Here is a 13,151-nt window from a genome sequence, read left to right as displayed (position 1 = left end):
TTTCTTGTTTTAAAATACTTTGTAATTTTACCTCTTTAATGTTCTAATAAATCCTTAAAATGAAACAAACGGATAAGGAAAAATGACCTTTTGGTTGAACCTCTTATAGCTCATGTCCACACTGAGCTCACCTGTGATGAGGGACCATACTGGACCCCATGTCAAAGGGACATAAGCCAAAAAGGCTGGGTGGGTGTTTCGTCATTAAGAGCACCATATCAATTTACGATTACGTAGTGTGCAATCATTACTTCATTTAAAGTAACTAGCAATATTACACAGTAAAAATATTGCTTTAAGTACAAACCCTGCTATGGAAATGTTAATTAAATAAAAGTATACATCTGCAAGTGTACTGAAAACATCAAAAATATAAGTACTCTATGGAGGAAATCATCCCTGTGACTGTTCAGTGTTGTTATAGATAATATTTTTAGATTATTCTAACAACGTATAAGCACTTGGAGCTTATTTTGGTTGCTTAGTTATATTTTTAACAATGCACCTTATTTTAGAAGATCATCACGTGTTTTGTAGGCTATGTAAAGTCCTAATTTGCAACCTACATGTGTCAAATAAATGTGGAAGAGTAAAAAGTAATATTTGGCACTGAATATGAAATCAGTGGGAAGTAGAAGAAAAGGAAAATCACATTTTTAATTTAGTTACATCCCACCACTGAGTTCCTCCTCCTGAACTTTGAAACAGAGAGAGTCACGTGACCACTACACTTCCTGTTTATTTCAGAGGCGAATGACCTGCTACAGTCGGCTGCTTTAGTTTATATGTAGGCTAATAACCCGTACAGTAGGTTTCTAACACAACAAACATGGCTCAGCTTGTGTGTTTTGTGCTGGTGCTGCTGTGCGGCGCGGCTCCTCTCGCGGCGGCACCCACAGGGAGCAGCTACCTGCCGGGCACAGGTGAGTGGGCTTCCCGCTGATGAGAAGAAGTCAGGTGGAGGACAGTTTATTTCTGATGGCAGTTTGTTTCTGCCTTGTTTCGCAGTTCACATGACTACACAGGCTAAAATGCACAGCGTGAATCAACATTTAGCGGAACGAACAAAGTGAAACGTCTTTTGTAATTCAGCTCTAAAAGTGGATATTTTTCTTAAATTTAGTGTTGCATGGTGGATGTCATATTCGCCGAATTTACCCTAAGACATTCAGGATTTATATTAAGTGTTAAATTTTACTCTGAAAGTTACATTTTGTTTGCAGATGATCAGAAACGTATAAATTGGCAGTTTTTTAAACGGGGTTTGGCCAGAAACGACTCCTCAGAGGAGAGGAGAGAAAACATTCGACTTTAGTAGTAAAAATTGAACCAAGAACACAACAAATGGAAAAAATGTGTAATATATCAGCTCTATAATACACCACATAAAGTGTCTATACATTATGAAATTGTTGTGACACATTTTCAACCCTCACTTGAATGACTTTGGTCAAAAATAACCCACATTTCCTATTTTTCTCCTTCTTTCTGTATATTAATCTTCCATTCATCCAGGCAGGTTTTGGCACATCACTGACCTCCATCTGGACCCCACCTACAATCTGGCCCCAGACCCCACCAAGGTGTGCTACTCCTCCAAAGGAGCCCCTGCCAAAGACGCCGGCCTGTTTGGAGACTTCCTGTGTGATTCTCCCTACCGCCTTATCCAGTCAGCGTTCACGCACATGGCAACACTCACACAACCAGAGGACTTCATCATATGGACTGGGTCAGTGCACTGATGAGGGCGAATCATAATGATTGATGTTGGCATTTTACTGCTTTTATCTTTGTTTTCTTTGAGAATTTGACTTTAAAGGCTTTGCCATACTTCCTTGATGGAAATGATCTGTCAATGAAAATGGTCAGCAATTTGACAAATCAGCTCATAGAAAACATATTTGTGGCTTTACAGCAGTTTCATATCCTGTTCTCTCACTGCGAACACTGCATAGTGTGTGTTCATCCTGTACTTTTGTGTGAAACCACTTTGAGGTTTCAGACTTCAAGAATGAGGAAGCTTCTGTGAAGTGCAGTCACTTTGGATGGCTTTCACTTCCTGTTCCTTCTTTTTTTCTTTCGGCCACACTAAAAACAGAAATGTACGACATCAGTGGCCTTTGTTGTTGGTTCAGACATCCATGTTCCCTACAGGATGCATGGTAATTTAAGTTTTACGAACCTTTGACTCTTCCCATGGCAGCATCATGAATTCAGATTTTTAAATGTATCCAGTATTTTTGGTTTATTCCCAAATATCTGCAAAAGTAATGACATTCCCACCATCCTTGACTTCTTATTCTCATACAGAATTCACCGTGTGTAATAAACTCACAGTATGTTTACATTATTAACTTATTATCTCCTCTCATCATGCATTCGTGTGTCTGTCAGTCTGTCCTTAGCTTAGCTCGCAAACTACTAGACCAATCAGCCTAATATTTTGTTTGCATCTTTTGTGGTTTTGGTGATTCACAGTTGTTGAAAAACCTGTTTTATTAACTGTTTTATCAACTGTTTTATATCCTCACTGAATGCTTACTTCTCCTTGCTCCTCTCAATCAGCTGGTAGGGGCTGCTTGGCTAAAACAACAAGCCTGACCTAGTCTATTGCAGGCCACATTTTAGCCTTCACCGTGGCTCAAAAACTTACATCCATAGAAAAGTTTGGTCTCATTTGGCACCTCAGTTTTACCGGGTGTAGCTCTCCACAGTCCGACAGGTGCGTCCGTCTGCCATGAGAAAGCAGGCAATGCAGTTAAATGGTTTGTTTTGTTTGTGTCTGCTTGTGCTGAAACCTACAGACAAGGTTAATACAGTTAAAAGTCTATTTATGAACGACATGTATCAAAGAGTTTTGGGTGTGTTTAAGTTATTTTTGATAATACATTCATTTTTATAATTATACAGCAGGCTATCTATATTTCACATGCCTGTTAGCCAGTAAAACTGATCTGCAGCTCAGTCAAAAAATAGACAAGGTGTGTGTTTATTAAGTTATGGAACGCTTCTGAAACAAACTGCACCACATTTACTGGAATTACAAGACTTGCAACTGTTAAAATTTTTTTTTGTAAGAATGCCTGATGTAAATCTGTACTCTACTGAGTGCACTTATTTTTTTTTTTTAAGCAATTTTTATTACATTTGTGAGCCAGATGTGAGGTAGTTTCATTCTGCTGTGCACTTGCCCTGAATCGTATTATTGACCAAAAAGTTAATCTTGAATTTTGAGATTATTTTAACATGTACAAAAATACACAATCTCAGTTCTCTGCGTGTTTTAGTAATCAGCTGGTTACCATAATCAGAGATTGAGAGGGTAGAAGACTGACAGTACATGGTGCATTTAAAGGCAGTGAACAAAATCCTGAAGCACCAGGCCTTGAAAGATTAGTCCTCCACTCACCATGAGAAGTAGCTTAAATAGCAGCTCTGCATTCTCAGGGAACTGTAACCCAGTGTTCACTACACTGTGATACTGACATAGAAAACTGTAGGCATCAGTCACAGCAGCACTGCCTACATACAGCTATGTATTAATCAGCAGCTAATCATCTAAGCCAGGAATTCATAGGCTTATTAAACATGCTTAAGAGAACGCCTTGCCACTTAATCCCCTACCCCAGGGAGTCCTTTCTCAAGTTTTAAATTACCATGCAAGCAGATTTTTGCTTTATTCTATTGTTATTGGGCTTTATAGCACGAGTTTGCCTTTTTACTCAAGGGGGAAATCCACTGTGTAAATTGGAATTAACATTATTTCTGCAATATTATACAGTTGAGTAGAGCTTAACAGTGTACAAATATGATTTGATGGTCAGGAAATAAAGTAGTTTTGAGAAATAAGGCTTTTCCTTCATGTCTACTGGCAGTGCTGAATGGTAACTCTTCATTTACTGCAGCTACATCACATTTAAAGTCATGTTTAATTATCTTTGCTAGAAGTCTTACTGTAAAAATCAGCTACAGGACATGTTGAGTTTGGTGTTATAGCATGCAAACACTGAAAAGTTTGCTCAGGCTCTTAGGCTTAAATAATAACTTTGGTTTATTGTTATTTCCACCAAACATAAGTCTTGAGGTGATCATGCTTTTGGTAATTTTTGTGCATGCATGAGTGTGTGTATCTGTCCAACCACAACTAGTCTCGCAAACTACTGGACCAATCAGCCTTATAATTTGTGTGCACATGTATGACTGTATGCTCAAGAACTTCTCTTGGTTTCTGTGATTTACAGTTGTTGAAAAACCTTTTTTATTGATTCATCACTTACGGCTGACTCCTCACTCCTCTTAACTGGCTTGTAGTTAAGAGGCTGAAAACTAACTGGCCGCTAGTATTCCGGAAATCAGCTCAGCTTAAAACAACAAGCCTTACTGTCTGCTGCAGGTCACATTTTGGCTGTTGTCATGGCTCAAAAACTGACATCCAAAGAAAAGTTTGGTCTTATTTTAAACCAGAGCATCTGCAAAATAATTCTATACCCGATATATTATGATCCATTGAAATAAGGCACAATACAAGATTAATAAATCCCCTTTTTTCTTATCTCTTCCACCATCTTGACTGTAAGGGAACCGGGAGGGACAATTCAACCAAGTGCAGCTCTTCGCGGTCCTGCTGTAACCCGGTTTTAGGTCTGTTTGCTGCATGGTTTCATACCAATGCGGGGGTGTTTCAGAAGCAAAGCGTTTTGCCTGACTGATTTTTGTAGACATGCAGATTTTGTTGATTTGGTCATTTTTATTCATATTTGTGCTTTAACCATGAGTAAGTGAGAGGGCTGCATAGTTAAATGGTTTCTTTTTTAGTCCAATTTAATCGTGTTTTTATTTCTTACTTTGTTGGGCTGTAGCCTACAGATGAAGTTAATACCGTTAAAAGTGTAGTTGTGAATATTATGGAACACAGATTTGGGGCTGTGGTCTGAATCACACTGCAGCACATCGGCTGGAATTACAAGAATTGTCCCGGGTGGCTGTGATCATCTCAGGTAGCTGAAATGCAGCAGCCTGGCAGAGATCTGCACTTTACTGAGTACGCTTTTCTACTTACAATCTGGATGGTATAATTATTTTTTCTTCTATCAGTCATAAAACACTGCACTGTAATTGCTGCAAATTGGGAACATAGTGACATTGCTACAACAAAGACACAATCAGACAGGTTGTAACTAGAAATCAGTTTAGATAATCTCGACAGTATTTTAGGATATGAGCAAAAGTGAGCACACCTGAAATGTCGGCCATAATTGTTAAGTGCACAGGAAAACTGTATGCACACAACTATGATATGTATGGTAGATTCAAATCAAGAACCAATAAACTGATAGTTGGGAGAAAAATCTTATTGTTCATCTTCAGTTTTTCTTCCAAATAAGTCTGGATAATTCGGGAGTTTGTGTTAAACCCATCTAATTGTTTGACTGCTTGTGTTTGTTGCCCCTTCCTACAATATGTCTTTTTTTGTTGTTGCTGTGTGACCAGATTTAGGCTAAAAAACTATATGACAGTATTATAACACTAAAAAATAAGACCCCAATTGTAGTAATTTCCTTTAAAGTAGCACATTTTTGTCACTGTGAGAATTTCAACTTCAGTCTTTTCTCGTCAACCAAAAGATTTTGATGGTTGAATAAAACACAAAGTGATGAACTCAGATAGAGTCAGGAAAAGCCAGAAAACAAATGAACTTGTTCCTGGTCTGGATTAATGACACTGGATCTTATTCTCTCTCTCTACCAGTGACAGTCCGCCTCATGTCCATGTTGACGAACTCTCTACGGACACAGTGATCCAGGTGATCAGTAATATGACCCAGACCATCAGACAACACTTCCCCAACCTGACTGTCTTTCCGGCCCTGGGAAACCATGACTACTGGCCACAGGTAACTTCATTTTAAGGTCATTGGATGGCAAGCAGTGTCTCTAGGATGATATATATGGGACAGATGATTGTAGGATGGAGCATAGAGATAAATTGTAACCCTGTCATCGTGTAGCAGTATGAAGCTTTTTATTCACTAGTCTTTTACCTCATTTAGGTGGTTGGGTGACATTTTGGGCCAGTTTTAAATTAATGTGCTGTACATTTAAAGGGATAGTTCGACATTTTGGCAAATTCGCCTTTTGTCGTAATCCCTATAGTCATATGAGTAGGTACATTACCTTTAATTGTCAGTGCGTGCTGTTCTGAGATCGGTGGGACAGAGCTGCCCGCTGAAATGGAGGTGGACGGTACAGGTCCCTCTTTCCCTCAAAACTAATCAAATACACCATCAAATGACTCCAAAACGCTCTTGTGGACAACTTGTAGCTTATACATTCACCATGCTATGAAATAATAATGTAATATTACGAGACAGAGTTGTTTTGAAGCCAAATGCAGAGCCGGAACTACATTCCAAACATAGAGTACTCACTGGGCGGAGTGATTTCAAACAGCATATGTTTAGTGCAGTTACTCCCGTCATCAAAACAACAAGTTTGTTGAGAAGAAGTCAGAATATACGGAGGAAGAGTTACAGGTTTTGGAAGAAGAGAGAGCAAGAAGAGAGGCTGAGGCTGCTGAGCAACCAGGGGCTGAGGGGAGACCCAGAGCCAGTGGTGTAAATGTGGGGCTTACTGGCCACTTTATTAGGTACACCTGTGCAATATAAATATAGTGCACGCCTCAAAATAATCACCAGAACACGGGGAGAACATGCTAACTCCACACTCATAAATCACCACAACTCCTAAGGGAACAACAACATAAAATGTTCCCTAGCAGTCTGTTTATTCCCAACAATGAGAAGTAATGTCAGTCACTTCACTATATGCTCTGGTCAAGCACTTATCCATAACATAACCACAACAACATTTGCATTTCAGCCTGATTTACCATGCTTGGGTTGTAGGCTAATGTTACTCAACAAGGATGGAACGTTAACGTTACAGCAGAGAGATTGCTGAGCAAAATACACAACGATCACTTACCACGTCTGGTCGTTTTGTGATGCCGACAGATGGTATGATAGTATCTTTCAAGAAAAGCATTTGAACCATTCCTGAGATTCTGCGCTCCATCCTTTCACTGTAGTCCTCTGGTAAAAAATGGCAGGAGCACACAAACATTTTCCGGACCGTTTCCACAGGCGTGTTGGGGTCGATGTCCAGCACAAATAGCCATTTTTTCATCCTGTCCATATTACTGGTTGGAACTACGTGAAACTTCACTTTGCTCCATGTCTTTGGCTTGTTACTGCAACCTTTTACAATGCATGTGTAAACCATGATTTACAAAAACACTTGTAAACTTTCCTCAAACCTTCGGGTGTGTCCAGCTGACGATACCGCAAATGGCTACGAGCAATAACAACGGCACTCTCAGCAGCACACTGTCACTCCTCCGCCCAGTGGTTTACTCAAGAAAGTAGTTCCGAGTATTTGCTTTATGTGTCGTAATGTTACTTAATTATACATTATTATTTCATAGCGTGGGGAATGCGCAAGCCACATGTTTTCCACTAGAGCGTTTTGGAGTCATTTGATGGTGTATTTGATTAGTTTTGAGGGAGAGAAGGACCTGTACCGTTTACCTCCATTTCAGCGGGCAGCTCTGCCACACCCATCTCAGAACAGCACGCACTGACAATTAAAGGTAATGTACCTACTCATATGACTATAGGGATTACGGCAATAGGCGAATTTGCCAAAATGTCGAACTATCCCTTTAATGACGTGGGATGTCAGTAGTGACAGTGGATTATACCAGCTAGCATTTGTCATGAAATGTCAGCATTTGCAAACTGATATCAGTCGAGCCCTGATATTTGGTACTAGATTGTTTAAATATTGAAATAATTGCTCTTTAAAATTTTAAAAGTTTATTTCATTATAAGTGACTTGTAGCATGTAGCCATGTCACGTGCCACTGCATAGCGGTTTGTTTTCCTGCTCAGGCTAAGTGTTAGTGCATCATTGTTCTTAGGACCAGATGCTGACCACCACTAACGCCATCTACAAAGCTGCCGCCCAGCTGTGGAAACCCTGGCTGCAGACTGAAGCTCTGCTCACACTCTCACAAGGTAACATGTTAAACATCAGCTGCTGGGAGGATGTTTCTGTCACATTATTGCAGCTCAGACCCCACAAACCTGTCGTAATGCAAATTCAATTACACTCTGTCTGGGCAGGCTTTATTTAGTGCTTTGCTCTGTTACTGCAGGCGGTTTCTACTCCCAACTGGTGAAGCCTGGTTTGCGGTTGCTTAGTCTCAACACCATCCTCTACTACGGCCCCAACAAAGTCACAAGAAACATGACAGACCCTGCTGGGCAGTTTGAGTGGCTGGAGAAAACTCTGGAGAAAGCTGCTCAGAGCCAGGAGAAGGTCTGACATTTCCTGTCTTAAACCCTGACACTTTCACTAAAGTTTGCACTCAAAGAGCTGTTATGTAAATGTTTCTTACTTCTTGCTTCAGGTGTACATCATAGCTCATGTACCGGTGGGGTACCTGCCGTTTGTCAGAAACACCACCGCTGTAAGAGAAAGCCACAACGAGAGGCTGGTCTCCATCTTCAGACAGTACAGTGATGTAATCGCAGGGCATTTCTATGGCCACACCCACCGTGACAGCATCATGGTGCTGTTGGACAAACAAGGTGAAGTGCGATTATTGAAGTTGATTGTGAACATGTGAGGTTGATCTTGATTTTTTTCCAGCCCATCATAGGTGCAACGCTTAAAAAAGGAGATATAATTTATCATAAATGTCCTTTTCCAGTTACCTCATGCTGTGTCTTTCATTAGACTCACAGCATGGGGTAACCATGCTAATAATAATATGAAATTTCATCTATGTATTAAAGCAAATCAAGAGGACAGGACACATAAATAGAAAGCCTTGATATTGATTCTATCAGTAGAAAAACTCTCTATGATGAATTCACTTTTCTTTAAAGCACTGACCTTTTGATGATGAATCACAGATTAGATGAAGATAATACTGGGCTAATTCGCTCATTTCAAAAAGGCTGATAAAATACGATGCTCAGCTCGGCCCTAAAGCTACAGACACTCTATTAGCAGAAGCTGTTTGCATTGCTGAGGTTAGTGTGTGTGAACAAACTTGACACATGGCAGAGATTTACACTATATTTGAATGTTGTTTGGGATGTCCTTATTATGACAACTTGACATTAATTAAAGTGACATTACCAGAAGATGGCTTTGTCATGACAATAATAATCATTATGTCAACTTGTCATAAACACAAAAAGAGGTGCATTTCTAGTTAATGTCAAGTTGTTATGACAAAGACAACTTCTGGTAATGTCACTTTGATTAATGTCAAGTTGTCATAATCAAGACAACCCAGACAGTGTCAACTTGTCATTACAAAAACCGAATGACACTTAATGACAGCAGTCATAAACGTTCATGACATGTACGTAATGTTCATGACAGGTACGTGACCGTGTCATGTCATAGTTATGACAGTGTCATGTCACTCTGATGTTTGTGCAGCTTAGTTATGTCATATTCATGTTATTTTTGTTTTGTTTTGTAGGCAAACCAGTGAATTCTCTCTTTGTCTCGCCGGCTGTTACACCAATCAAAGCAGTTTTGGAGCCCTACTCCAACAACCCAGGATTCCGCATGTACTTGTACAACCCCAAGGACTACGCTCTGTTGGTAAGAAGCTCTGTGCTGCATAACTACATCAATTTGGCATTAAGATGTTTATATTTATCAGAACTAAGGGGTCAAAGCAACCTCAAATTTATTAAAAAAAAACAGTCCCAAAAGTGCACAAAAATATGGCAGCCATGGCCATATGAGGAATTTAAAAGTTGCATGAAAAACATACATATCATAGGTACTTCTCTCAAATGACTATCTCACACACTAAACTAATAAAACAACAAAATAAAAGTTTGGTAAGGCTCCAAGTGAGATCCTTGATTTATATTTCACAATAACATTTTAAAAGATAAAAAGTTGGGGAAAAAAAACTCAGGTCAATTCAGGTCAAACTAAAAATGTCCTGCACTGAAATACCTACTCTAACTTTTATCAAAGACAGAAGAAAGAAGTCCCCCTTGATGATTAATCACGGTGTCAATCAGCTCACAAAAACGGTTTCTAGCATTCAAAAAGGCTCAAAAGACTTTTTCTTTCTTTCTCCCTCCCTTTTGGTGCTTTTCTCTCTCTGAAGGATATCTGGCAGTACTATCTGAATCTGACGGAAGCCAATGAGAAACAAAGATCTGACTGGAGGCTTGAATATATCATGACTGAGGCTTTTGGACTGACTGACCTGCAGCCACAAAGCCTGCTCCAGCTGGGCCTGAGCTTGAGGCTGCCGCAGACCAAAGCCTTCGACGTGTACTTCAGTCACTACATGGTCAGCTACAACAGCAGCATCATCTGTGACGGAGACTGTAAGCTTTACCAGGTGTGTGCCGTGCTTTACCTGGACCAGCTGTCCTACTCCAAATGTCTGGCAGGGCGAGAGTGGTAGCGTGAATATGGATCAACAAATGAAGAATTCATCTCAGGGGTTACATTTAATTTTTAATATCATCTTTTTTTTTTTTAGTACTGTGCTGGAGTTATGAAAAGGGAAAAGCATTGCACTGGGTCTGCTGCCCCCAAATATTAATCTTACTATTTTTCTTTTACATGATTTTTTTCTCTCTAAGCAAGACCTTTTCTAAGATAATATTGACTGGTATCAAAAATGATCCAGGTGCAATCTGCATTACAAATTGCACAATTCTAGAGTAAATCAGTATTTTAATACAAACAAAAAAAAAACACTGATACAGTCCCACATTGCATTAAATCTTTTGCCATGATTGGCTGAGAGTGAAACCCGGATCTGGGTACAAGAAGATAAAGTGCAGGTATTGTACTGGAGAAGTTTCTATACTACTCGGGACTGAGTTACTTCGGTGGATACCTTAAAGGTATCGAGTACCAATGCCCAGCCCTACTAACTCCTCGGGGTCACAGTTTTCTTCTAAAGAGGGGTGGCAGCATAAATGTTGATTAAAATGTAATGTAAAATTCCTGACAGATTTTCCCCAGGAGTCACATTTACTTTTTTATTTTTGAAATGTTGCTTTTTTTGTTTTTACTCAAATGCTTGAATCTTAAAAAGGGAACTACAACAAACTGTTTCTGTCTCCTCAAAATAAAAATCCAACTTTTTTACTTTATTAGGTGATATTCCAGCAAAAATATTACTTTCTGGTATTGACTATGACTGAATCCAGATTATAAATTACACAATATCACAGTAAATTAGTTTAATTTTGAGAAAATACACTAATACAAAGAGTCGTGAAAAGGGAAATGGCACAGACTGTTGCAAGATATTTATCTTTATACAATTTTACTTTTTTCAACAGATGATTTTCCAACTTGGATTTTTACGATTTTTACATTTTGGTAATGGAAAGTTATTCCGATTCAGTTCAGACTATGCTGAGCATAAATAAGTAGTAGAAAATACCCTGAAGCCAAGCACATGGACATCTGATAGTCTTTGCTGTTTGAAGTGTTCCTTCTCCTTCTTGTCTGCTTCTCAGTTGTATGAGCGGTGTAGACTCTATGAGGGAAATCACTGAAGCATGATCACTTTTAGCTGTAGCTCACTTTACAAAACACAGTAAGGTGAAGTATTTCATTTGAAATCTGTTCCACAGAATGAGTCAAAGCTCGTCAGTCCAACACATAAGTTCATTCTCTGTATCCTGTCTTTCACTAATGGATTATGCCTAATCTCTGGAATGATCTAATTGCTACCAAATGTCAAACCATAATTCGAGCTGATGGTGTTGATTAATTATGGGTACTTACAGTGTTTAAGTTGTGGTAAATGGCAGTTGGAGCATATTTATCTTCCGTGACCTGACATGTTTCATTATGAGTCTGGTTTGATGACAAGTTGGACTTAAATCTGATCCTTTAGATTTGTTTGGGTGTGAAAAATGCCGACCATACTCTCACAGAAATGCACATTTACCAGAGGATAAAAAGGAGAGATTTTGATGTATGGATACTGAAAAGTTGTTTTATATACGTACGGCATGAGCTAACCGAACAAATATTATAAAAGGAAGGAGAGGGGTTAAGAACTGGTATTTTTTTATTTTTTCACTTTCACTTTAAGATTTGCTCTGACAAATGTTTGCGTAAATGTCGCTATTTTCATAACTTACATTCCACAATATTGCATACACCAGCAGTCAATCACTTCTTTGAAACATGTTTGTTAAATATAAAAGTCCAACATGACCCCAAGTATGAAGTGTGTGCAGTATTTAATATGTGTTAAATCTGTAAGAATGATTAAACTTGTAGCAATTTCCTGTTACAAATCAAACTGTGATGTCAACAGCGCCATTGCATGAAGATGTAAAATAACATGTCACATATCACAGAGAGTGTGCCTCGATCTAATTTGCTGTTTATTTTTCTACTAAATAAAAACCTTTGTTCAAAGACCTAGTGTGTTTTAACTGCAGGGCTGTGAGAGTTGCTAACCTGAAAGCCAAAGACAAAACTTGTGCAGGCTAGTTTGTCTCTGCAGGGGAGCCAAAGGAACAACGACTAACCTCATCTGACCCTCTCACTTCAATTTCACTCCCTCCCACCGACAGCCCCCTGATCTTATTCTTCTCCTGTTCAAACTTTCCAGAAACTCCTCTTGTCTCTCAGCCACCGCCTCAAGCATTCAGCCCTCTCCTCTTCCCTTCCACCCTCCCGGCTCTTTTGTCCCGTAGCCTCCCCTCCCCAAATGTTGATTACACCTCTCTCTCCCGACCCAAATGACTAAAAGTTGGGCTGCAACAGGAATAGATTTGCCATATTTAGCCATATTTTGCTTCAGTTAGATTTTGGCATATCAAAACTCGTCGCAGAAGGGGTAGGGAGTCACCTGAGGGGTTGCAGGATAAATCTAAGGGGAATGAGATGGATGAAAAGCAGGGAAAACATATTTCCACTTAAGAAAATAGTATATTTTTAGATTTTTTTCTCATGTTCATTGCATTTGTTGTAAAATTCTGGGTAATTGTATCTCTCTTTTATCTCTCTTCAGACCCCTAAAAGTCAATCAAATAAACTAAACTCAAAGGGAGGATTTCTTTTTTG

At 39.2% G+C, this 13,151-nt stretch overlaps 1 protein-coding gene across 1 annotated transcript; it reads left to right on the top strand.

Annotated features, from left to right (window-relative positions):
• Positions 1-725: 725 nt before the first annotated feature.
• On the top strand, positions 726-12,502 carry smpdl3a (sphingomyelin phosphodiesterase acid like 3A). The gene is made up of 8 exons (XM_049589776.1): positions 726-923; positions 1,516-1,729; positions 5,749-5,893; positions 7,978-8,074; positions 8,215-8,378; positions 8,470-8,650; positions 9,559-9,683; positions 10,207-12,502. The coding sequence occupies exons 1-8, from the start codon at positions 830-832 to the stop codon at positions 10,510-10,512; spliced, it is 1,326 nt and encodes a 441-aa protein (XP_049445733.1). The 5' UTR covers positions 726-829; the 3' UTR covers positions 10,513-12,502.
• Positions 12,503-13,151: the final 649 nt, after the last annotated feature.

This window comes from Epinephelus fuscoguttatus, linkage group LG11 (genome assembly GCF_011397635.1).
Source record: "Epinephelus fuscoguttatus linkage group LG11, E.fuscoguttatus.final_Chr_v1".
Lineage (NCBI taxonomy): Eukaryota > Metazoa > Chordata > Actinopteri > Perciformes > Serranidae > Epinephelus > Epinephelus fuscoguttatus.
Note: the sequence above shows the minus strand (reverse complement) of the source record. Positions and strands in the feature narration are given on the sequence as shown.

Coding starts and splice junctions, on each gene's coding strand:
- smpdl3a (XM_049589776.1), top strand. CDS start 830: ATGGCTCAGCTTGTGTGTTTTGTGCTGGTGCTGCTGTGCGGCGCGGCT. Junction 8,651..9,558: donor GGTGCTGTTGGACAAACAAG/GTGAAGTGCGAT, acceptor TTTGTTTTGTAG/GCAAACCAGTGAATTCTCTC. Junction 9,684..10,206: donor CCAAGGACTACGCTCTGTTG/GTAAGAAGCTCT, acceptor CTCTCTCTGAAG/GATATCTGGCAGTACTATCT.